Genomic DNA, 26,368 nt, shown 5'->3' on the forward strand with positions numbered 1-26,368 from the left:
TACATAACAACTTTGCACTTCAGAGCACACTTAGCTTTTATTCGTTTTAAGCACTCTATCATCACAGCACATCTTCAGCAAGATCTTCACCCTTTATTGTTCTGGGCCAAAACTAAGCTGTCATCATCTTTTCTGCCATACCTCATCCTCCTACATCTCCTGCCTTAACAGCCTTTCTTTTCAATTTTTTACTCTTACAAGTTTGTCCCCAAGCATCCTTCCCCTCAAAGCAAACTCTAATTCAATGAATCATCTTCAAAATTGTGGCTTTTCTTTTATAATGTACTAAAGCCTCTGACAAAGGGTTGCATATGTAAGTCACGGTATAGTCCTACACCTCTTCTCTGCCAGTGTTAGTGCTGCTCCTCAGTTTTGATTTCTTTTCCACTTTTCATCTCTTTTTCCTAGCACACTTTCAGCAAACCTGGGACTACTTCACCCCACAACTTTGTGGGTATTAAATAACTACAAAACAATTTTAAGGGCCATGGCTTAGGGGAGAAAGAACCCCACCACATACAGCTTGCTATGTCTATCATAATTTACATGGATTAGCAGCCTGTCTTTTTCGCAAGCTCAGTCCAAATTCCCAGCCTGCCAGATAATAAATCAACTTTTTGCTTCAGTTGTACAGTCATTGGGAGATCTGCATAGTTTTAGGTCAAGCATTTATACCCTTTTTATGATGCCAAAGTTTCTTACCTTGTCATTTAGTTACTGAACTGTGAGCTTTCATTGACTTTCTACCCATTGTGGCAAGAACTGCGAGTAGCTGTGCAAGATTTAAAACCTCACTGAACAGAGGAGCAAAATCAGACTGCAGTAATTTTAAGTATATATTGGGGTGGAACTGTGACCCTAGGGAAGCCAATGGAAGTTCTGCCACCATTCCATTGGGGTTAGCTTTCTTCCTTGCCATTTCTTTTGCTGGGTTGTGACTAAGTATTGCAAGCTCTCTATTTTATACCTTGGAAATAAGATGGCTCAGAATGCTTGGAAATAGTTTGTTGTACCATTCTATTTTCCTTTTCATCTCCCTCATCCAGGTTAAATATTTTACATACAGTCAATTGCTGTACCTAAACAGCAATTCTTCTTGTGGTTCTGCACGATCCTTCCTCTCCTGCTTGTCAGCTTAATTTCTTCTGCTGTGGCATGGAGTGTGTAATAGCAAATCCAGCACTCAAATTCTTCTGTTTCTTAATTATCTCTGCCCTGTCAGCTACATCAGTGAAAACAAGCTGGCATTAGACAATTCAGATACAAGTAAACATCAAGTTGTGATAATATAGAGAGTCCTGCATTACTGTCATTATGAAAAAAGCTGTTTCAGGAAGGCTTAAAAATTAAATAAGCCCAGCACTTCTAAATGGCTAAAAACCTAAGGATATCTAAATTATTCTTCAATATCTTAATCATCTGGGAGAATCATGATCTTATATAATGGCCATTTTAAATGAAAGGTTTGCTGCTCTGCACGGTTACCACTTCATTTCTAATTGTGAATTAAAGTATAATTTAGGGTGGCTGTATGCCAACTTGACTAGAAAAATTTAGACAGTAACTCTGGTTGAAAGAAGCAGGGAAAAAGCAGTTAGATTTCTTTAAGTAATAGAAAATCACTCACCAAGTTGTACTTTAAAACAAGACACTAGAGCTTTAACTCAACAAACTGACTTGAATTAAACCACAGAAAAAAATGCTTGCACTGTAAATCTTACAGGGCAGAAGTGATGGTAGGTTATCATTCTGTTTATTAGCATGCACTTTGGAGAGTTCAGGGCAAGTATGGATACGCATTCATTCCATTTTATGCTGCACATTACTGAAAACACATTCCTCATAAATAATTCATAAATGCATTGTCTGAAATTTCAGATTCCAAAAATACAACACTGTTTTCAACTTTATGGTTGCTTGGTCTTCAAAACAGAAACAGACAATTGGATGGATGGACTTCACAAACCTGATAAGAACCCATCAGTCAGAATTACACTCCAGAGGTAAATGCAAACATCTCCCAGCCTCTGATCCCTGCTGGAAGCAAGGCCATGATGATAGACCCTGCGCTTGTGCTAGCAGCCCCTTGGTAGGGAACAGGTAGAAAAAGAGAAAGGGCACAAGTAACCACATAGTGAGGTGTGGTGGAGAGCTACTAAGGTGACATTGGGTAGAAACCCAAAGGAATTTAAATTTAAGGTATATTAACAGTCAAAATACAAAGAATGAATATAGCTTGTCTTGCAAAAAGCCCGTTCTTCAGAACCAGACTGCACTAGAAACAAGCTCTGCTTTTTGTTTTCAGCTTTTAACCAGTATCACTTTGTTTATGACATAGTAATTGGCATCATCTTTATGTCAGCTATGCTAGCATAAATGAGGTGAATAGGTTCTTGCACTTCATTAGAAGTCTAATTCCTGCAGGGAGCAGAGTGACCACAAAAGAAACTGAAGTATGCTTCATAGGCTGGAGTGCTTAGGGTTTATATACACAGTGATTTCTGTATCTTGCTGACATTATATATGTAGCTTATACTCAGTTGGTTTTTTATCTTCATACCATGCTCAGAAGCCTGACATCAGATAGCAACTGCTTTTCAGCCAGATTTGCATTCACTTGCTCTGTTCTACTCACCTCCCGGTGACAGGCACACACAATTTTGGGTACCTTATCTAGAGAAACATTTGGTGCCCAGCTCCTAACAGAACAACAGCCCATGATCTCCCTGTGCACCAGCTCTTTATATGAACTAATTCCCTCCAATTTGCCTGAGAACAAACATTGCAACTGAGCTCAAACACTTGGCATCCCAGCGCACTGACTGCTTGGGTGCAGACCATATGTGAAAAAACAACGCTCTCATAAAAATTGTATTCCAGTACCCAACTGCTGTAAAACTTCTCACTCGGTGCTCCAGCGTGGAAAGACTGGGACTATCTGTCACTCTGTTCCATTTCCAGGTGTGCTGAACTCTCTGGGGTAATATTTAAATCAGCTGAGATTTCATACATCAAAGATGAGGATACATAATTCAAGAGGAGCCACTGAGATAAAACAGTAGCTGTAAAAAATACGGCGTGTTGGTGGTGCCTGGTTTAGCATGTCAAAGAGGGGCCACTGCTGGCGAGGAGCCGCACGCTGCCGCCGGCACCGAAGCAGGTCGTGTGGCAGAGCAGGCACAGCCTCTGTCAGCTTCACAGGGACACAGCCACCAAGCAGGTCTGGCACTGTGCAAGTACTGGGTTGCAAGGCACCCTACAGAAAAAAACAGCAGTGAGGCACGGAGCACGAGGCGCTCAGGCCCGGTGTCCCTTGGCTATAGTCATCACACGCTAACAACCTCTTTCAAAAACTTTACACAGGTGGTAGGTGTCCCACTGAGATAAATTACCTACTTTCAGCTGCTGAACAGATGGGCAGGGAAGTGAAATTTTAGTTTGTTCATTCCCAGCAGTAACTAGCAAAGATGATCTCGGCTGCTGCAGGATTACTTTTCGATAACCACACACCTGTGAACAGTGCATGATTCTGTTAGAAACTACATAAGGTCATTAATACACTACAAAATAAGGCAGGGCATTTAACAGCGCAAGAAACTGATGCTAAGTCTCTCATTCCCATATTCTTCAGAATATACTCTAGGCTAAGTGAGGCCAGAAAGTGTACAGAGAGGGACCTCAACAGGCAGGAGAAATGGGCTCACAAGCATCTCACAACCTGCAACAACAGGAAATGCCTGGTCCTGTACTTGGGGAGGAATAACCCCAGGCACCAGCATATGGCAGGTTTGACTGGCTGGAGGGCAGCTTTGCAGAAGGATCTGGATACTTGTTGTTGTGATACACAAAAAACCCTGAATAGAAGCCAGCAAAGGCCAGAACTGCTGGAGGGTCGAGGGGGTTGATCTTCCTCCTCAATTCAGCACCAGTGGGACACAGCTGGAGTTCTGTGCCCTGTGCTGGACTCTCCAGTGTAAGAGACATGGACCCAATGAAGATGATTAAGGCTTTAATGTATCTGACACAAAAGTAAAATGTGAGAAAGCTGGGACTGTTCAACCTGGAGCAAATGCAGCTCAGGGTGATCTCACTGAAGGGTATAAATACTTGATATGGCAAGGAAAGAAGCTGGAGCCAGGCTCTTCTCTGTAGCGCTCAGTGAAAGGACAAGAGGTAATGGGCACAAATTGAAATAGAGGAAATTCCATTCCAATGGAAGTAAAAAAGTTTTCTTCCTATGTAGGTGGTTGAACATTGGCACAGACTGCCCAAAGAGGCTGTTCATCATCACAGACCAAAAGAGCAAAGACTGACTACCAAGGTCTGGATGCTGACCTACCACCCATGCAGTGCAGGCATCATACAAACAAGGAAGTTTAAAATACCAATCAATGCCTGCAAACCAGGAATCTCCAGAAACAAATCAAAACATGAACCAAGGACTTTTGCCCAGAAAAGTCTGCAACTCATGTAAAGCAGGATTATGGGAAACCTGCTTTGAAGAACTCACTTCAACAAGTAACAACTTATACTTCACCAAGTCACTTACAGCTATTCACATACAAATATATTGCAGTGTAGCCCAAACCCTGTACATTTTTTTCTTTTTTAATAAAATGGTAATAGCCATACTGTAAAAAAATAACAAAAATAGTTTTAGTATCTTCCCTTTAAACTTGCAAATATTCTCCTGGCAGAAGTCCTGAGCTAACTTTACAGCAAGACCTCTCAAAGGAAACAGAACTTAAAAAAAAAAAAAAGCCTCAAAAAAATACACTACAAAATGAATGTGACCCAGGGACTTACCCTTCTATGCAACAACACGATCAGAGTGCATAGAGACAGTGAAGTCCGCAGGGCGTGAAATTAAAATTTTCACACAGATACAATGAAGTAATGATACAATGTTACAACCTTGGCACAAAAATCTTCTGGTTTGAGTAAAGTCAATGTCATGTGATGTTACGGTTTGTGCACTGGTAGAAAGAGTCTGCTGCTAAAAAGTTCATAACAAAACAGAAGAGGCAAAAGCAAGAAAATTGTGCAGCTAATTACAACAGACCTGTACATTCTAGTGATCCAGACATCCCTTAAGATGCTCATCACAGTTGAATCAGGCTGTGAGTGCAGGTTGAGTTAAGAAAACATGCTTACCTTTCATGTCTAGAAATCTAGATGCTGAGAGGCCATTAGGAGATAAGAAAAAGATTGGCAAGGAAGGGGGAGGGAGGAAACAACTCTCTTATGAGGTCAGTTTGTTCCCTACAAACAAGGCAGATATACAGGTTCAAAATTCCAAGCATATGGATAAGAACAGGGATGCACAGAGCAATTAACAGAGTCAAGCAGAAGCTGGGATGAGCAGCAGCTGGAGCACTGTTAAAGTCCTTCTAGGAATTGCTTCACCTGCTACAGTAAAAAAGAAAAGGCTGTGCTGGAAGAACACTGGCTCCTAAGCAAGGACAAGGTCATCGGAACAAGAGAGGAGCTTGAAAAATTCTGGGCAGAAGCAGGCACAGGGGCACAGACACTTAAAAGACTGTGCCACATCACAGTGGTCACCTGCAAAGCAAGCAACCTTTGTACTGCAGGTACACCAACACAGTCCCACAGGGATTCACCAGATACTCTGCAGGGAGCAGGAAGCTTTATTTCTAAGAGTATGGAAAAGTCTCTCATAAATCATAATGCTGCTTGTACATTAGGATGTTTCACAGAGACCCAACAGACTGACAGCATGCATGTATTCTATAAAATACATTTACAGGCCTGAATTCTGTGGGGGAAGAATCGGAATTCAGTTATACTGCTCATCTCAAACCACAATTTTGTGATCACAGGGACAGAAGTTAATGCATGCAAGAACTATTGGCAATGTATTTCCAGTAACCCTTCGAAATATAACAGAAAAAGTCAGTCTAATAGTGCAAGGTCATTCCTTACAAGACAAGTTTCTCATCCTACTGATCCAAGACAGTACACACAGAGAAACATACAGCCAAATGTGACTTAATAAAAACTTCAAGTCTTCAGCTTATTAATTTTTTTTTAATTTTTCTCATTTCATTCCAGTGATTTCATTAGGTTGGACTTCTTCATCTTTATTATAAAATAATCAGAACTGAAATGTTTCAATAAACCCAATTTCTGTTTTAAGTAGTAAAAGATGATTCACTGCAGATGAAGCAAAAATGAAAGTTAAAAGTACAATGGCATTAGAGGCTTTGAGAATATACTTTAAAAGATGTTAAATACATAAATTATATATTAGTACTCTAGAATGTCTTTGATTGTTTTTTACATTAAAAAAAAGAACTGTATCAACAATTTTTTTTCATAGAATAATAGAATAGTTTGGGTCAGAAGGGACTTTTAAAGGTCATCCAGTCCAATCCCTTATAATAAGCCGGGACATGTCAAACTAGGTAATTTTCACTATGTTCTCCAGGAGTATGGAACAAAGAAAAATACTTCAAAACTTACAGGTGGGAAGAAACAAAGGTGAAAAACAACACTTAAGTCACCACCATTAAAACAGAGAGAGCTAAATTCATATAGGGCAGAAACAAAGATATATTATTATTCTCAGTAAAAGTTTTAGATTTCCATCATATTTCCAAATTATTTCCCTTCCAACACACTCAGACTAAAAGAAATAATTTGTTCTTTCCCCCCTCAGGGGGCCATAAACTAAATACCATCCCAAAAACAACACAAAACAGATCAAAATTAATGAACATGTCCCCAAGCTACTGCTAGAAACATGTTGCATGGAGCAATTTAAATATTAAATATAATCAGTATCTACAATTAAGTAAATGGTGAAAAAAATCCAGCAAGATACTGTTTTCCTTCTCAATTATCTAAATGTTGAAGAGACAGCTTCAGTGCTCTAGTCACAGCCCATCACAAAGCCACACTTAACAATGATCAACAGCATTTGTTTTTGAAAAGGAAATGTGGCCTAGCAAGAGAAAAAAGTTACACCTGCAGTAGAAACTGATGCACTCAGCATGAATAAAGATCTGTAAACAGAGACTATAACATCACTCTCTGTTTCCTTCAACTCTGCATCAGAAAGCTGAAGGCCTGTTACCTGTTTCAGGGTTCCCCAAAGTAAAGCCTACAAAATAAAAACATATTCAGTTCAGTAGTTCAAAGTTCAATATTCTTTACACTGAAACACCACCATTACTTTCCCTAAACAAATGTGGAAGATACCTTGGCTCTTTCCTTACTCTACCCAGGAAAAATCAGGGCCCAGATCTTCTGTTACTGAACTCACAACAGATTTGTAACATGGTACGACTGAGACACAAGCCCAGATACTGGGTTTTTCCCGATCAGAAATGTCTCAACAAGGATGGTAAGAGATAATAGCTGTTTAAAAACAGATAACTATTTAAAAATCATTTTATTATAACACATATATTAAGAATTACTTTTAAAAGCTTTATAAATTAGAAGAAATTACAAAAACAATCTTGAAATATGTGATGTTTAGAAACACAATGATAAAACGTCAGGATACAACCTCACTGCTGGTTTCTGTCTTCATTTACATCATCTGAATGTGCCATCTCACAACTCTGTCTGATGCCCACAAGTTTCTCCAGTATACAAGACAATAAAAAATTATTCCCTACTCATTTTCTGCAGGTCACTTTAAATTTTATATAATTCTGATAGTATCCTAAACTTAGCCACCTCTTTTCCAAGCTGAAGAGTCCTAGTTGTGCTGTTCATTCCATAAAATCTCTCTCATATCTGGGAGAAATCCACTGCACAGCCCAGATGTGACAACAACACACAGTAACCACTAGTGAGCAAAAATTTCTATGGCAGTTTGTCATTTCAGAAGTGGAAACAACAGAAAAATGAGAAAGCTTGTTAAAAATAATAGTCATACTAGGGCTCCAAAAATGGAGATTCAACCTATGGAGAAAGACTTCAGAGGGATGAAAAGAAACCCTACCAGTTTAAGTGAAACAGTAAACTGTCATCCAGTCCAGTCTAAATGAAGAAAATGGAACAAACTGCTAGCTCAAGGGAAGGAAAAAAAATATACCACAAACCCACAACCAAAAAAACCCCACAAGATGGAACCCCACAAAGAATTCCAGCCAAAGACTAAGGGTTATTCTGCTGAAAACATCAGGTCCAATAACAAATCCCAGTTTTAAGTATATGAAATACAGAAAGTTTAAGTTAAAGCTAGAAGAAAATGAAGCGAGAAAAAGAACAGGATGATAAATCTACAGCAAAAAAACTCCACTAGATGAACATACACTCACCATGTAGGAACTTATGAAGTTTCTGAAGCTACAGAGGACACAGTGGAAGACGTGTTTGAAGCTGAAATGTTTTGCTAATAAATTACAGAACAAATCAACATGAATGAGCAATAATGAATTGCTGGAATCAGATGGTACTCACTCAAACTTCTGAAGGAGCTCATGTATGAAACAGTTGAACTACTAACTGTAGCTTGTAACTAATTGCCTAAAACTTCTTCAGTTCTGAGCAAATGCAGGATTTTTTTTTAAGTGATCTGGAAAGATACAGAAATCTACAAATGACGATGTCTAACATTTAGAACAAGCAGATTGATAGAAATTATAATAAGGAATTAATAAACTTGACATATTGGAAGAGACTAAATAATAAGTCTTCATTCCCTGGGGACCTCTACAAGAGTCATAAGATTATTATGCATCTAAACAAGAAAAATATAGATTATATAGTCTGTCTGAAGTTCCAAAAGTCTTCCAGCAAATCTATTACCAAAGACTTAAATGCTGACATAAACTAAGAGAAAAATCCATTAATTCATGGATAACTGGCTAAAACTCAGGAAATTAGGAGAAAACATTAAAACTGGTCTGCCATAAAGTGGCCAGAGAGGTCACCTGTGGAGATCACAGAAATTTGTGAGGGCCTGAACTCTTTAATGCATGCACAAGTGGCCTAGAGAAAGGACAAATAAGGAAGAGACATCTGCTGATAATACTATGCTATTCATGGTGCCTCAAAGAAAAGCTAAATGAGCTTTATAGAAGCAGAAAACTAGAATATCACAAAGGCTTAAAAAAGTATATTAAAAACTGGAAATGGGGCAAATCAGACAGTATAAAGCAAGAACTGGTTACTGTCCTTCAGCGACAGAGAGGCAGGAATGTATTTTTGAAGCAGGAAACTCATCAGCTGGAAGTAACTATCAAATACCTGACAGAGCTGTGTCTGCCTGCTGAGACCATCCCCTGGTGCACAGCACATCTGATGGGCAGGGACGGGACAACCTGGGTGGTGCCAGGCCCTGCTCAGACCAAAAATCACTGCAGTACCACAGTACCCGAGTTCAAGTTACAGAGCGCCACCAGATAACAACAGTTCAAAACAGGACTCTCCAAAGCAGCCAAACTTCCATCATCACGATTTTTATTGAAAATGTTACTACATCACAAGCTCATGTACTGCTGAAATAGATGCTGCATGCTCAAAATCAGGCATCTACACACCCTGTCCCACAGTAGAGGGCTTTACATCTTTGATGCCTAAGCCCTTCAATTCATAGTGCAAGCATTGGAAGTATATAATAATAATCAGGGCACTGATCACACAGCACATAGATTAACCCTGCATTTGCCTCCAATCCATAATGAAAATACGAATGACAAACAACTTATATTTAGTTCCAACATATTCAGCTACAAGAAGGTTAAGGTGTCAGTGTGTGTTACTCCAGCTTATTTTACAGCTTATTTTACAGGGATAACAGGTATGACCAAAAGGATATTTAGCTGGTTCTAAAATAAAACAGTGAGGGTAACTAGCTCAGTTGTCTCAAAATAAGCAAGACAAATTCTACCCTAACTATACCATCATCTCAGTTAAAGATCATTACTTCATCAACCAGCCAAGCACAAAGATGTGCTGTGGCAAGATCCTGCCCTAAGGAGTTTACAGCCTGAAAGACCCAGGAAAGTGAAGGAAAGTGAAGGACCGAAGAAAAAGGGAATTTATTAAGCATAAGCAATATGGTGGAAGGATGGCAGAGACATCTTTTGGGACAAAGGCTTCTTAAAGTAAGATGCAATTATCCTGCATTTATTATTCATCAATTCCTCCCATCTCAAAAATAAAACAAATCTCCAAAAAACAAGAGGAAATGTCTCAGAAAGATGAGAAGAGAAATTACTACAGTACTAGGAACAGAACAGTTGCTTAGAGAATCATGAAGACAGGAATCAAGACTGATCTTACCTTGCCAAGCTCTGTAGAAATTGCCATCACAGTAGCTCTAAAAAAGTTTTTAGAAGTACAAGGCAGAACACTCAAGGTATCAGTGCAGGAAAAAGAGACAGTAACTTTTTTTTTTTTTTACAAAGGAGTAGAGGAAAATACAGAGGAACCTCAAAATATTTTGAGGCTGTTTTCATTGCTGTGATTACAAATGCAAACAGGAATCACATCCAATGAACCAACATTCTCTTAAGATTTGATGTGGTATTTGAGAATCTGCAAATGCACACAGGGAAAAAATAGTAATTAAAATAACAATGAAAATGATGCAAAGAGTTAACTCAGTTTGATAACATGATTTGTACTCTATTTTCCTTTGCTTATTATTACTTTCAAACTACAATCAAGTTATTGTCATACCACTGAATGATGGAAACCTTGCCAACTACTTCAAAACTGACACGTTTTCTGTTGCACTGAGCATTCCCAGAAGACATTTCCCCTCATTTTAATACAAAATCCTGTCAGATCCATGGAGCTGAAATAAAAAATGTGTAAAGGATATGTAGCTGTAATAGACCTCCCCCAACTAGTCAAGTTTGGAATAAAAGACTATCAAAAAAGACTCAAAGATCCAGTGCTAGATTAATGCAAATATCTGCTTGTTTGCAAGTGTACTTTTTGATTAAACTGGCATACATCAAGTACAATTAGAAGGGTTATTTATAACTAAGAAATACATAATTCTGCATTTTAATGAGGGTGACAATTACAGCCAACAGTTGGTAATTAACATTAATCCTTTTGCACTGCAAATCAGAATTTCCCAATATGATTTTCATTGTCTGCAATGGACACACCAAAACTGTTATTGCAAAGGAGCTATTAGGTGGGCTGCTTTGACACAAATAGGTGTTCCTGTTACACACGGTGAAGAAAGAAACCAATGATGTGTTAAATTTGATAACCTCAGATGTAAATACAGAATGTCACTTCAAAATTTACTTGATGTCTACAACACAAAATACAATCAAGGCTTATCATTTTCATGGCCGAACCCAATTCCAGGTTTCCCAAGAGCCAGGCTTCACAGGTGAAATCTGATTTCAACACAAGCTTGAAATCTCCCATTGTTAAATTTGGTTTAGATCCCAGCTCTGGGCTCACATCTGCATTTCCCCCCTGAGACTTCAAAGCTTTTAGTGGTTGTAACCGAAAAGAGCAGATAAGGAGGAGCCTTTGCCCAGTCGGTATCAGCTTCCACAGCAGAACTCTGGAGCAACTACTAAAGACAGGAATAATCACTACTGAAGTATTTGCAACTGCAGCAAAACCTTATTGCAAATTCTTTCCTTAAGCAGGTTATCAAAAAAATTTTGGTTCACAAACCCACGGAATTTTAAATCTCAATCTTCCTAAATTGCTTTAACATATTTCTATTCCTAGAGTAAAAATTTATCTGAAAATAAGTTCCATGTCTATAGCAAATGTTGAACTTATTAAACACTTCTCTTTCTGATATCTGTAATCTTCAAAGAGATGATCTAGATTTGCTATGAGTGTCTTTCCGAAAGAAAAGGTATTGCTGTTTTAGCCTCTGCTGTTGTCTTTTCAAAGAGAAGCAACAGAAAACACTTTTCATAGTGCCCTTTAATAGGAAAAGAGACTTACTCCAAATCCTATCCAAGGCAAAGATCACAATGCAGCCAGTAAATGAAGCCTCTAGAAGACTGCTGAGGTGTTCAACACCTGGGTCAGGCAACTGGAGGGAGATCAGTGTCAGGTACAGGTAAATGAGAAGGTAGAAAAGGAGAACTGTGAGCAGTAAGCCAAGAAACCTACAATGCACTTCTTACAAAGAGCTGTAAAATTCACATTTATTTTTTAAGTATGAGATAGATGGGTTATTTCTACATATAGAGGTGCCCAACTAAAATCAAGATAAGTGATATTAATGTCCTATGGTCAGTATTATTGAACCTCGAAAGCAATAAAGTATGAGTCGATAAATATTACATTTGCAACATAGTTAACATTCTTCTACTGTCTCTGGCACTTATTACACATTGTAACCGCAAGTCTACAATACATTATTCATATTTGGGGTGTCACTGAGTGATGGATTGCTGTAAGAGAGGCTGTCCTTTAAATAAATCAACAAATAAAAATGCAAATGTTAACATTTTCAGCCACAACTTTTTCCATCTTGAATGGGGAATGAAAATTTCACATTATATCGACAGCCAGCAGAGAGAACAATTAACAACCTACACTGTGAATAAGAGAGATTAATTTGCCAATGTCTGGTTTTATCACTTGCATATGGAACTACACTGGACTTTTTGCACTGCTGGCTTTCTCAGGGAGTAGGCAAAACTTGTGTTTCCTACCACTTCCAGAAACTAACTCACCACCCTCCTCCAAACATATTTTTAGTCTCTTTAAACATTCCTAAGTTAAATCTGGAATGAAAGTTTTCTGCTCCTTTTGAATCTTAAGTGGTGTCTGATCCTAAGGGTAAAAAAAAACAATTCTATTTCTTTGGCAGTGCTTGCTTAGATTCTACAGTCTAAGGAACTTCAGAAATTGTCTTAAGTTGATATCCATATTTAAGCATCCAAAATGCAAAGATATGAAAATCAACTACCTCATAAGTAAGACAGAAGCTTGAATCTCATCACTGTCATATTTCCTAACACTCAGCACAACAGATCTACTTTAGACAATTCCAGTGTGCATTATTAAGTATACAATTCTGCACATTATATTTTACATCAGATATTAATTTGCTTAAAAGTCCCTGAGTACACATTCACCTGAGATGTGCTGGGCAATTGGGTAAATAGTTTTGTTTTTAAAATGTCCCTAAACACAAATTTACACAATACAATCTGTTTATAAGAACTCCAACAGGCCACTGTAGTCTAACAGATAATAATACAGCTCAAATACAGCATTTATATTGCAAGAACTTCTAAATCACTTCTTTTACTGGCTACAAGAAACTTCCCTCTAAGACAATGCATTCAGCAAGTATGAAAGCTTTGATCTGAAACTGCAACCAAAAACCACAGCCTTAATGCTGAAATCCCTGACTATCACACAGTCCCTTAATTTACCTAACTGTTCTTGAATTTGCTTTGTCCAAAGTGAAAAACACTACAGGAGAATTATCTGTTTCCATGGTGAGCGGAACAAACTTTGCTTGTGTCTTTTTAAGTGCTTAATTTCTGCAGTGTTATAGGACTTACTGTGCCAAACTCAACACTACGTGGGGAGAGCCTGACAGTTGCAACAGGGCTGTAATCAAATTAAATGGTATTTCAGAATGTACAATTTATAACTTCCTTTTTTTCATTCCCCTAGAAATAGCTGAATACTTTAATTTAGTGCAGTTTCACTTCTGTATCCAATAAAACATTTGTTTTGCTGAAATCAGTACCTGAGCATAGCTAAGGTAAGATTGAGTTTATGTAAAAATTTCATTACCAAATGAAAGCATCAATATGCCAGTACTTCCCCTGTGCAGCTCCCCTCCAGTTCATCAGAAACACAGACACTGTCTTTTAGGTAAACACCAGTTATGAAAAAATACAACTGGTCACCAAAAACATTTAACACAATCAGAGTAACCATGCTTTAGGAACAAATCTACTCTTCCAAATTTGCCCAGCCCCAGTCTTGCCTGTGATTTTTTTTTCCCAAATATATTGGTTTTGGTCGAGATAAATAAGCACATGGAGCAAAAGAGCTTTCCAAACCTGCTGTGAACATTTCAAGGGCCTCATGCAGGTGTACACACTTAGCTTAGGAACACTGGATAACCAAACTTGCAGTGTTTGGCCATGTTATGGAAGGCAGAGATAGGCATGCACAGAAGCCTGACAGGTAAACAAATTCACTAGTAGCCCAGCTCCAGATGCCAGATAAGGAAATGCTGGGGTTTTATTTTTCTTTCAGAGATATCACTGAAATCACCTTGTGCACATTCATTTTGCAAGACTGGTCCTTCCACAGGTCTAGCACTAAGGCTCCTGAGGTTTACATCTACCTTCTAGGGACACTTATTTCTTGTTCCTGACATGATTCATTCTGAGACAGAGAAGGAAGTAGGACTGCAGCAATTTTTTCTCAAGCAGGAGGTAGCTGTAACACACTGAAACCTCCAGTTGAGCCCTGCCAAAGCAGGCTATCATGCCAACACATCTTCTACCTGCCATGCCTGCTTACCCAGCCAGCCCTCCCCAGAAGCTGTGCTAGCACCCTGATGCCTCTCGCTGCCAGGGAGCTTCTGTCGCTTTCCAACACCTTCTCTCTGGCAGGCTTTGCATTGCTGCTGCTGCTGGGTGCCAGGGTTTGTGCTAGTTAAAGCTGGCACAAACACGAGTTGAATCTAGTCCTATAAATTTAAATAGTCAAAAGTAATTAGGTTTACATGTACTGCTGAATAAATAAATTTGCTCTTAGGCTAGGGCTTTGTGTTGCAAGTTTCAGATCTGTGCCAACTGTTGTGGTTAAGCTGTTAACCCCCCCAAATCACAGATCATAATGAACATGCTGACAAACCCTAACTTTAGTGGCACAAAAGCAGCAATAATTCTCAATATTGATTAATTTAGTTAGTTAAACCTGCAGTCTAAGCTTATAACCATTCAGTGATAAATTGAGACTGACCTGCTGCCCAAGCAGGTTTTTTGATGAAGGATAGAATCAGCTTTAGGTTTCCCCAGAAATATTTGTCCATTTGCCATTTTTAATTAGAGAAGGCCAGGAGTAAGGGAAAGCACAACATGGCTGTTTAACCTAGTTAATAATACCTACAGCACCAGTGATGAGAAAGAAAGGGAGGAAGCATGGGAGAAAGTGCATAGAAATACAGGATTTTTCATCATCTGGTAAAATAATACTTTAAAGATGACAGCTAATCAGACTCCTTTTACTGATCACTTTACCTGGTATGATTTCTAACAGCATATTTCAACAAATATTTTACTCCCCTCTGTGGAAAAGAATAGACCATCAATCCTCTTGAATAAAATTTCTTTTTCTGAGCAGTCCTCATATGATGTGCATAATTATATCTACTCCTCAGTGTTTGAATGGAATCTCAACCTAGCACTATTAGACAGTATCAAGCAGTATCATTACACACACTTTTATCTGCTATGCCTGCCTTGCAAAGGTTACCATTGCTTCTAAGAGAAATGGTTAGGCAATCTTGTGGTTTCTGTTAGTATAAACATACAGCTACTTGTGGGAAACAGCCCAATCTAACTCAGTTCTTAAATCCTCTAAGAATTATCACCCCTTCCATCAGAAGAAAAAAAAAAAGTGTTTCCATAACAAGTAAGTACAAATTTGTCAATATTGATAGTGGTTTTTCACCTATTATATATCACAAGTTCTCTCAGAAGATAGAAATAAACTGCCAGCTGCTGCCAAGAATACAGGGATGATATCAAGCATACATTTTCCAAGTCCACTGGGCCAAGAGAAGATTAAATCTGATTCTAGCCCTCTCATCCTCCAAGAAGCATTTAACTCTTCTCATGAACAGTTGCACATTCCTGTTATGCCACTGTACTGTTATCTAACCAGTGGTATAAAATACTGCAAGTTCATATTTCAATCTGCTTTTTTGTTGCTTAACTGAAGATTTTATTATGAGAAAATGTGGGATATGATAAAGAAAAGCAGGGATTGTATGCCGTTCTTCTAGGCAGTTACCACTAGAAATGTAATCCTGCCTAAAGAAGGCAAGTTGTTTTCAGACCTTTAAGCGTAACAACAATGCTGCTTTCAGTTTTTTCATTGGAACAGAAGTGATAATGCTCCTTTTCCAGTGCATTTAGTGCAGACATATAGTATAATCAGGAATTGCTGACTTAATGTGATTTTGTTGCTTGTCATTAAACATAAAATAACTCTCATACAAAACATTTTAAAAGAAATGCCATTTGATAAAAATGGGAGTGGGGGAGGAGGCGGGCAAATGGCGAGGGATTAAAATCTTCAAGCGAATGTAAAACCTAACAGGGTTAACACTGTCCATTAAAATTATTTACAAAGGCATTTAATGTGTCAGGACTTGGAACATAAAATACTTTCTGTTCAAAATCTAAGTAAAATTAAAATGTTAGAACTTGGCATATTCTTGCTTTTTTTATTCTAGCAACGGAACTTAAGGCTTACTCTAAATGTCAAAAGGATATGGCAGGTTTTAGTTTATACTATTCAGCTTGTGCTAATATGAAACATCATAGAAATTCAGTCACTTCCCTGCATCTGGGAGAATTTGATGGTTGTGTTTGCAGAATCTTAAACCAGAGATTACCCAGCAGCTTACCGTGAAGGGTCATGCTGAATCGGTGATACAGCTGTGGTTGCAGGCACTTTGCTGCTGCCCATCAACCCAGGAGATATGGCTGCATCCTTCCTAATTCCTGAAGTTGTCCCTGTGGAATGAAGTGAAGACGAACCAGGCATCAGAAGCTAGAGATTTTGGAATAGATGTTTCTCAATTCTGCCTTATTACAGAATATTGGGACAAAAAACTGAAACAGTTTTTAAGTGAGAAATATACACAAAGAAATGACAGAGAGCTCATCATTTGATAGTACTGGGCACAGCATCCTTTTCAGGACCACACAGAATCAAACCTGTAGAATATGACACACTCTCCAGCCTCCATCTTACTGCCCAGAGCTTGACAGACTTGCATGGTTATTATTCCTTAAGTGGCCCACAGGACTCTGCTTGCTTCACAGATGCAGTTCTCATTACATGCTTTAAGATGTTAGTTCTCCATGTGTAAATATCACTTCAATTGTATTTTCATTTAAATACAATAGAACTGACAATCCATTCCTTCTTCCCACTTCCAAATAACTCTTGAATTACAAAATAATCTAGGTTTAAAGGTGAAGTTTGAAGGTCATGTAGTTCAATCCTCCATTCAAACACCATCAACAGGTTTCAGACACTTATCACATTAGGTGCTAAAACTCTCACTGATAGAACCACTGTTTGACCAGCCTCATAGTCAAAAATGTTTCCTGTACAGCTAATCAGAATTTTCTGAGTTGTCACTTTTCCCTGCTGTCTCTTGCATGGCTGATAATGACTTCCAAGAAGGCTCATTCCCTCTTCTCTACACCCTCTGCTTGGGTAGCTGAAGCAAGATCCATGCTGAGTCATCTCTTCTTACAGCTGAATGCACCCAGCCTTCTCAGCCTCTTGCTTCAGCCCATGGCTGTCCTGGCTGCCTCTGCCAGACTTCCTACAGTTTGTCAGTGTTGTCTGCGCACTGTGGAATCCCAGACTGCACACAGCATTTATGGACACAGTCTCACTGAGCTAACTGGGGGGAAGTGTCATTTCAGCACCCTGATGACCACAGTTGCATGATAATGGCCCAGTAAGAGATCCAGTTACTCCATCACACAGGCACGCCACTGACTCACTGCTGTTCAGCGGGACACCCCATTCTTTTCTGGCAAAACTGCTTTCAGGGTTTTTCCAGTGTCAGTTCGACCTAGCTGAAGGACACTGGAATTTCCCTTTGCTGAAACGAAAAAAGGTTTTTTCAAATCATTTTCCCAACCTGTTAAGGTCCCTTGAATACTGTGCCCTGATCTCCAGCACACTCACTGGCTCCCCAAGCCTGCTAACTTGCTGAAGGTGCATCCTGTCCTGCTGCCTAGGCTGTTGATGTTAAGCAGCTAACCACTATGAACTGGCTGCCAGCTGGACTGAAGACAACCCTTGAAGGCTGGTGCTTCAGCCAACTTTCCAGTTGCTCACCTGAGAACTGTGTTTCATTGATCAGATTTAGTAAGACAAATGGCACACAGGTAAATAAGAAGTAAAGGGAAATAGGAAAATTAGTAGCTATCTGATCTACCACACAAAAACCTGTGGATTTGGGCTTTTCAAATCTAGCCTAATTAGTTGTGTGCAACCAACATCACTTAACTAGAGTCAGTAAAGGGAAAACTAAACATATCAGCAAAAACTGAAGTTAAACCAGTGTTTAGCTCCTTCTGTATACCCTGTGATGACCAAATATTTCTCAGATCTGTGATCAGAAGCATTAGCTATCAGCCATTCTGAAGCATGAAGCAACACAAAGTTGTAATTCCAGCTTCAGTGTAAAATGTACAGATTCATGTAAAACAACACACAGATCTAAGATTTATACAAATATATACAATTCAATAAATCCACGTTTTAAGATGCATTTTAGAGAGACTAACAAAAAAATACGTTATCACCCTGCTATAATGAACTGTGTTTCAGCACCTTCCAGTGAAAAAAATCTTGCCTAAGAAAGAGTTAATTATCAGTGAAGGAAGTCTGGAAATATCATGGGGATATATGCTGATTGTGTGTCCCTGGTAACTTGAGAGTGTGCCAATTCATGATGAGAAGAGAGGGTATGCATATAAAGACTGGAAGCCTCTTGCTTAGAGTTTTGACTTTATGATTGAATGAGAGATATTTAGAAATCATTTCACGTGACAGTGGAGTGAGGCAGCTGGATTTTAAGAAACTAATACCAAAGTAATAAAAACCTTGTTAACACGGGAGAAAATATTCAGTTGCTAATACGAGACAAGGCTGGCACACCGTCAACATACTACATCCACAGAAAATGAGATGTATCTCTGCAAAAAAAGACAATATATGGACTCAGAAGTGGCCAACACAGCCTCAAGGGGACTGTTTAAATATCCAAGTTTGAAAATATTACCAGAGCTAGAAACAGAAAACAAGAAAAGGAACTCAGCAGGAATTTACGGGGGCTGTTAGGCTGCACAGACATAAAGCAGAGGCATAAAGAAATCCCAAATAAATGTATATTAAAAAAAAAGTTAAAAATACATCTTGGAAAAGACATGCAAGTCTTTTGAGGAAAAAGAAACACTCAGGAACAAGCAAATATATAAAGACGATTAAATCAATAACATTCCCAAAAATGTCCAAGCTACTACTAATTTTAAAATATATTATAAGAAAAAAATAAAGGAAAGGAAAATTGGCAAGTAGAGGATAATGAAGACCCTGTTGATGTATAATACCTGTCTATATAAAGCTGATGAAAAGAAACTACCAGGGGAAAAAAAAAAGATACAAAGTCTTTAGTTTGAAGGATATATATTTCAGGGCTAAAGGGAATTAGTTAATGAATTTATGAAGTGACTGGTAATTATTTATGAAAAGTCATAGAGAAGTGGGGTGATACAAATGACAGCAAATTAATTAGATTGCAGGTGTTAGAAGACAGTATGAGACTGGAGACATTGCAGATGATCTAGAGAAGCAAGAAACATGGAAAAAGAATAGACCCATTTACCCCTGGAAAAAAGAAAAAGCTCTTCATTGTGTGGTAATTTAAATCCTGACACCAATGAAAAGAACCCAGAGCAGCAGAGGATCACAAAAAAAAACCCTAGATATAAGCTTGCGAGTCAAGCTACCCCCAAAGCAATTATAAATGTCTCCTAAATGGTAATGTTAAGAATACTATTTTCAATTTGGCTAACCTGGTACAAGAGTGATTTAAAGTAGATTAAAAATTCATTTGAGAAAACTCAAATAGCTATACATTTCTGCTTGAAAAACAGACAACTAAAACATTATGAAAGTGGGGAAATACAGCAGTCTATATTTTAGGAGTGTAAACATTAAGAATGAAGAAATATGGATGAGGCTGGTTCAAGCAGCAATGGAATGAAAGTAAGCAATGGGAAATCTAGGCTGATAATCATAAAAGGAATCTTTATGACTTGAATAATAGTAATATTCATAAGACTTAACATTTATATAGTACTTCACATCTTCAAAGCACTTCACTAATATTAACTAATTGCTCTATTCAATTGTAGGGAAGAATCTTCCCTCAAGGGAAGAAGTTCCAGGTCCTGAATCCCTAAGAAGCTACATCAGAAAAACTACTGAAAAACAAACAGTATCTAGAGAAATCAGCCCCTGGAAAAGTACAGGGCTAAAATGAGCTAAAATAATTTTCCTTCTCTGGCTTTTTCTTTTGCATTTGAAAAAGGAAAGAGTGCACGCTATGCAACATCATGCAGATGTTATGTCCAACAAGAAGAAAAAAAAGGGAACACAGTTATTTTGTTTCAATGCAGAGGTACTTCAGGAAGTGTCCATAAAGATGAATACTTTAAACAGAAATGTAGAAAATTGCCCAATATTGCACAGTGCAATGGATGTAAGTTTCCCAGCCCCACAGCAAAATTTTCAAGAGCAGAAAGGAAGAGAAAACACATATTTCTGTACTCCAGTGCTTTTTAACTAGACAAGTTGTTAGATTTTAGGACATGTTGACTTAGCTGGTGGTGACACCAATAAAAACAATTTACTGCTGAAAGGATCTAAGACTTCAGGATTGCTTCAACTGCTTAAAGTTTTGCTGGTAATACTAAAAAAGTTTGACTACAAGATACAAACACCTGCTAAAGCACAGGAATAAAAACTAAGGAGCAAGCAGAAACAGAAGACAAAATTAAGAGTGAGGGAATAAAAACTGATTTCCTAAGTTGATCCAGTAAGCTTCTACCCTGAAAAGAGAATAGAAATGACCCTTTCCACTCCACAAGGTGAAGGGACCACATTAACAATGCTCTTCTACCCGTTACTAACTGTCTGGGAGAAGGAAAAGTGCTTTTGTTAGGAAATCACCCTTTTCAAACCCACTGTTGTCACGGCAGGTGAGCAGTCCTGTAGGCAGGAAAGCCTTCCACCATTCCAGGATGAAAACAGCTTCCTGATTAATAATTTTTAACCTGATACAAGTGCCTGTGCTGCTCTGGAGGGACACTTCTACAGATACAGCCACCATTCCCAGTGGCACAGCAAGCCCAAGGGCTCAGATCAGCACTCCCAGTGCACTAAGGAGTGCTTGGATAGAGTCACCATCCGGGAGAACATATAAATAGACCAGACTGACATCAGCATGAGGAACAATAAACCTCTGTAGCAATAGATCAGCATCTGATGGTTGAGAAGTTTTCACCTGAACATGTTTCTGTACACAGCACTGCTGTGTTCCAACCAAAAGGCCACTTTCAGGTATGTGGCTAAATGACATTGTGTTTCATGCCTCAAGATAATCCTTGAGGATTTCATTCCCCTTTCTCATACTGCACTGAACCAGAAATCCCAGGCCAGAAGCAGATGGGAATATCCAGCAAAAGCAAGTACAGAGCCAACTAATCCAGGCTACCCAGAATTAAAAATCTTGACATTGCGTTGATCATTGGGTGATCCCCTAAGATGGAAAAAACACTTTACAAGCATGTGTGTGTGCTTGCTAAAGGAGTCCAAATATATAACAGAAGGAAGCCAATTAAAAAGGTACTAAATACAGAAGACTTCAACTTCAGTGATTAGTGCTAGGTAATTTGCCTTGTGATAAACAACCATTCAAATCAGTAATAGACCTGAGGTTGTTCCACAGCTTGAAAGCATTCCTCTGAACTTTATCAGTTATCACAGCAAGTGCCAATGTTTGTAAGTCAAATTTTGCAATGCAGCTCTACACCATAAAAGCAATCTACACCAGCAATCCCAGTGAGTGCTTGCAAAAGATGCCCACCATCTTCAGAGATCATGCTGACTGCTACAATCACTAAATCAGCATAGGTGCAGCTCAGTTGCTATGTGCAACAGCCAGATGCAGCTTGTAACTTCTCAGTCCTACAAAATGAAACAAATGAATGAGGAAGAGGCCAGGTTGGATATTTTCCCCTGAATCTATGGAAAATAAATTACTTTTGGGGACTACCCCAATCTAACGAACAAAACCCACCATCCAGCTGTGAAAAATCCTTGTTTCATCACTGCAGCATTGAGAAGGAGGGGGGCAGAAGGAAGAGGAAAAGAGAAGAAAAAAAAATGATAGCTGAAAAAAACCATAAAAGAAAACCATCAGTGAAAATTGCCCCTGAAACTTTGCAGAATTGTAACGGCTTTCTCTTGCTTAAATTGATTGGTGTAGCAATGTTATAAAATGACTATTAGGATTCATTGTGCACAACAGAAAGTGTGAAATGTCAGCAGATTATACAGCAAAAGTAATGGGTCCTGAACCCCTGTTAGTCAAAAATGATTTTGTTTCAAATTAGAAATTGATTTTTTTGGACACAAGCCCTTTACAGGCTTCCAACTTTTGTAGCTGTGCCTTGGAAGAGATTAACCTCAGCCACTGTTTGGGTCCAGGCTGATGATACCCGTTTGAAAGTTTCTTCACAGGGACTGCTTTTTAATGTTGGTACGGTCTTAACCAATAACACAAGTTATTTGTTCCTTTGAGAACTGCGCCACATTTCTTCTCATTTTGCCATTTTCTTTATTTTTATGCTGACATATACAGCAAACTGGCTGACAAGTTAAAAATAAAAAAATTAGAAAAATGCTAGTTCATAATTGAACCAAGGATTATGTTCAAGGCTAAGCAGTGAAACATCCAAGCTGCTTTTGTTCCCAACCTTTTCTCTTCATAAGAGAGAAAAGATTGCATCTCTACTCCTTCAGTGGAGGCACTAAGGGCAGGATAGGTTCTAGCAGTACAGACATCCCTGTGTGGCAAACCAGCAGGTTGTGATGGTGAAGTCGTCACTCAAGGAGGAAAAGAATGCAAAGATTACATTTGAAGAGCAAACCCCACTGCACATATTCTCACTGCCTTTTGGGAAAGTTAAAAAACAAATCATTGAAAGAGTTTTCTGAGATTAAGGAGGTACTTTTTTCTCTTTCATCAGGAAGAGCAGACAGAATCACCACTTGTCAATTTTTTTTTTTAATGGAGCTAACCTAAGCTTTCTCTTAGGTTGTTTTAAACACCTGTAAAACTTCTTTCTTTAATTGTGCATTTTACTGATATCCTTTTGAACACACCAGCACAATCACAGCCCTCCAATACAGTATGCTTCCCCTTACCTTTCCTGGACTTGGTGCCTTCCCTCTTGGTCTGCATTTGAGGGCTTTGCCCATCATCCACATTTACACCAAAGCCAACCATTTTCTTCCCTGAACTGCTCCCAAGACTGCTCCCTGGTTTTCTGGAGTTTTTGCTCACTGGAGATGTCCTCAGTAAATAATCTTCATGTTTCAACACCGGGACACTAGGAGGAAAAAAAGATCGTGCTGTTACGCGATGCATTCGGCCCATTAACACTGCACCCAGCTCTCTACCAACTTTTACTCTCCAGAAGCATAAACATCACGCTGCTGGTTGAGCTCTTGTTGAATCCATTTATAATTTCTGAAAGCAGAACGCCTAAGGCTTGAAGAGTTACCAACACACTTTATCAGGAGTCTTTGGTTATCAGCAGCCAGCAGCACTCTCTCACTCTCCAGCAGCACCAACTGTATTTGGAGTTTTGCAGCATTGGGCGCATTCCCTAAAGCATTAGGTCCTGGATTTCTCAAGTGGTTAGAACAGTACCAGTGGGATGAAGACATGCAAATGAAGATGAAGATGAGGACAGGCTTTGTCCAGCACAATGGGCCAAAACTGGAAGAAAGAGTAATTTAACAAACGTTCACTTTGCTAGAATAAAGGGGAAACAAAGAAGATTATGTGAAGAGAAATCTGGAATTTTAGTTTGCAAAAGGGAAGCAGATCACAGAATCACATAATCATTTTTATTGGAAAGGACCTTTGAGATCATCTGAGTACAACTGCCAAGGCCACTGCTAAACAACATCCCCAGGTGCCACATCTACATGTTTTTTAAAAGCCTCCAGGGATGGTAAGAAGCTGATTCAAGAAGAAAATGGATGAGAAGAGAGGAGACAAAGAGGTGAGATTGATGAACAGAGGTACTTTTAAACAGGACAGAGAATGAATGAGCAAACTGGTGAGAGAGAATGTGATGCAGAAGTGTAGTACTTTGAGTAAAGTAAGGAAAGAGAAAGTTGACCAGAACCATTATGGTTCAAGATGAACTTCAACACACGATCATAAACACTGCATGGATAGAGGCAGGTGGCAAATCTGGTGATGGCAAGCAATCATGACCTCAAGCTCTGCAGACACAGGCATCTCAAAATGTTCTGGGCAGAGAGGAGGATGACTCACATTTCTCTCAGTAAAGAAAAGCTACTGCTTTCAAATTCTGCTCTCTGGGAAATAACTAATGCTTTAAATTACAATTCCCAACATAAGTAAGTCATTAGTCCCTGTCATAAAAGGCTCCTTTATAAAAGAAAGTAAAAATATTAAAAAGTATCTTTGTATTATCCACATGAAATAATACAATTTATTCCAAGATTATATTGATCTACTTGCAACCATGGAAGCAAAAAAACAGCTTTCTTAGTTATTAGAAGATTAAACAAATCTCTACAGCTGGATTCTGTGAACCTAGAGGTCTTTTCCAACCTAAACCATTCTATATTTCTATGATAAATCTTTTTCCTGTTTAAGCACCGATTTTACATTGGCAACCCAAAGATGGTCACTGAGCTTTCATTAGTTAGGATACAGCTTCATGGAGGCTGAATCACAAGAACCTTTTACCTGAAAGCTTGCACTGACTGAAGTTACTGTAGATCTGAGGAAAAAAGCAGGAAATGATAGCTGAATTAGAAGTTTCCCATCAATGTGCTGTATAAGACATTGTTTAATAGGGCCCACTGAGCCTGTTGGACAATTAGTATTACTCCTGTATTATTAATGCAGAACAGTATATAATGGCTTATGACCTATAATAACTGACTGAAGTGTTGGATATAACTTCTCCAAATAACCTCCGTTTACTTTAGGGCTTCTAACTGTATGACCACTAATAATACAGCAAAGTGTTTTTAAAATTTATGGTAGACTAAATTAGTATCTTATTTGAATTATATGAAATTATTAACCTACTAATTCCTGCAACTACAAGAGCATCAAGAGGTGGTTTTGGATCCTAGCAACTGCTTAAAGAGGCTTAAAGGTGTAATACTTGACCAGATATCCCTGATAAAATAGGACCTGATATTCCATTTGCTTGTACTTGGGATGATTAACAGCATTTAAAAAACAGTGAGGCTGTCATCATTTGGGTGCTTTTTGAGTTGTTTAAAGCACAGTTGATTACAACCTACAGTCCTCATGTGAAGACAGTGACCTTTGGCTTGCAGATAAAGAGGTGATTACTCGACTGGTTCTCCTCCTGAATGCAGTATCTTCTATAATACTGAGTTCTGTTTTAAATACTGCAGTGGCAGACGCAATTCAAACAGAAACAGACACCAAGAAGAAATTACATAAGCTAAGGTATAATAAATAACAAAAGCAAGTGCATTTGCATTTATAACCTAAATAAACAACTAGAGCCTCATTGTTTTGTATATAATAGTCAGCTCATGCTAAAGTTTTGCTTAAGGATAGAGTCTCAAACCTTAAAATGACACTTAATCTGAAAGGTGTGCAGACCAATGCAGAGAGATAAAAAAATCCAGTAATTAACTATCTACCACAATTAAACAAAGAAAACATAAGGAAAAGAAATCTGTTTCAGAACATAATTACTCATTCACCTCTGGAATAATTAGTAAAATGAATGATGTTACTATTGCAACATGGAAATTTAAACTCAACATATGGTCAAAAGGAATCAGCTATTTATGTCTGGAGAGATTTAGCAGCAAAAGAGGTTTTTGTCTATTTTCAAATCCAACTACCCATCATGTCACTCAAAAGCACTGCAGTTAGTAGGACTTCCTGCAGGTCATCATGGCACTCCTCATGAAACTACCCAACAGAGAAGACTTTCTAAATAAAGACCTTATTAACCTACCTACCCTACATACCAGGGCAGGAGATGTAGAGTGGCCAAAAAAGAAGCGAGTCTCAGCACTGCTGCCTCATAATGAATAGCCAAGTATACCATCACCAAAGGAAAACACATCTTGAACATTCCTCCCATCAGAGCCTCATATCGCGATATCCCCGCTGAGCGCGAATGGCAAATTTTAAATGTCATTCAGGACCCATTGAATACTGCTAGTATTTGCATTCCTTAAAAAGTAGAAAAACATTAACCTTTTGTTTTATTGAATTAAAATGCCATGGAAATGCTGATGTAGTCTTCAGAGACTGAAATACTTTTAC

At 38.5% G+C, this 26,368-nt stretch overlaps 1 protein-coding gene across 3 annotated transcripts in view; it reads right to left on the reverse strand.

Moving 5' to 3' along the window:
• The window catches only part of KIAA1328 (KIAA1328 ortholog), a 171,596-nt gene that overhangs the window by 13,187 nt on the left and 132,041 nt on the right, over positions 1-26,368 (reverse strand). For all 3 annotated transcript variants that reach the window (XM_038125884.1, XM_038125885.1, XM_038125886.1), the window contains 2 exons: positions 23,206-23,390; positions 16,589-16,697 (listed from right to left, as the gene is read on the reverse strand). In XM_038125884.1, the coding sequence (XP_037981812.1) occupies positions 16,589-16,697; positions 23,206-23,390 (294 nt within the window). The remainder of the gene's footprint in view (positions 1-16,588; positions 16,698-23,205; positions 23,391-26,368) is intronic.

Source organism: Motacilla alba, chromosome Z, assembly GCF_015832195.1.
Source record: "Motacilla alba alba isolate MOTALB_02 chromosome Z, Motacilla_alba_V1.0_pri, whole genome shotgun sequence".
In the NCBI taxonomy this organism is placed as follows: domain Eukaryota; kingdom Metazoa; phylum Chordata; class Aves; order Passeriformes; family Motacillidae; genus Motacilla; species Motacilla alba.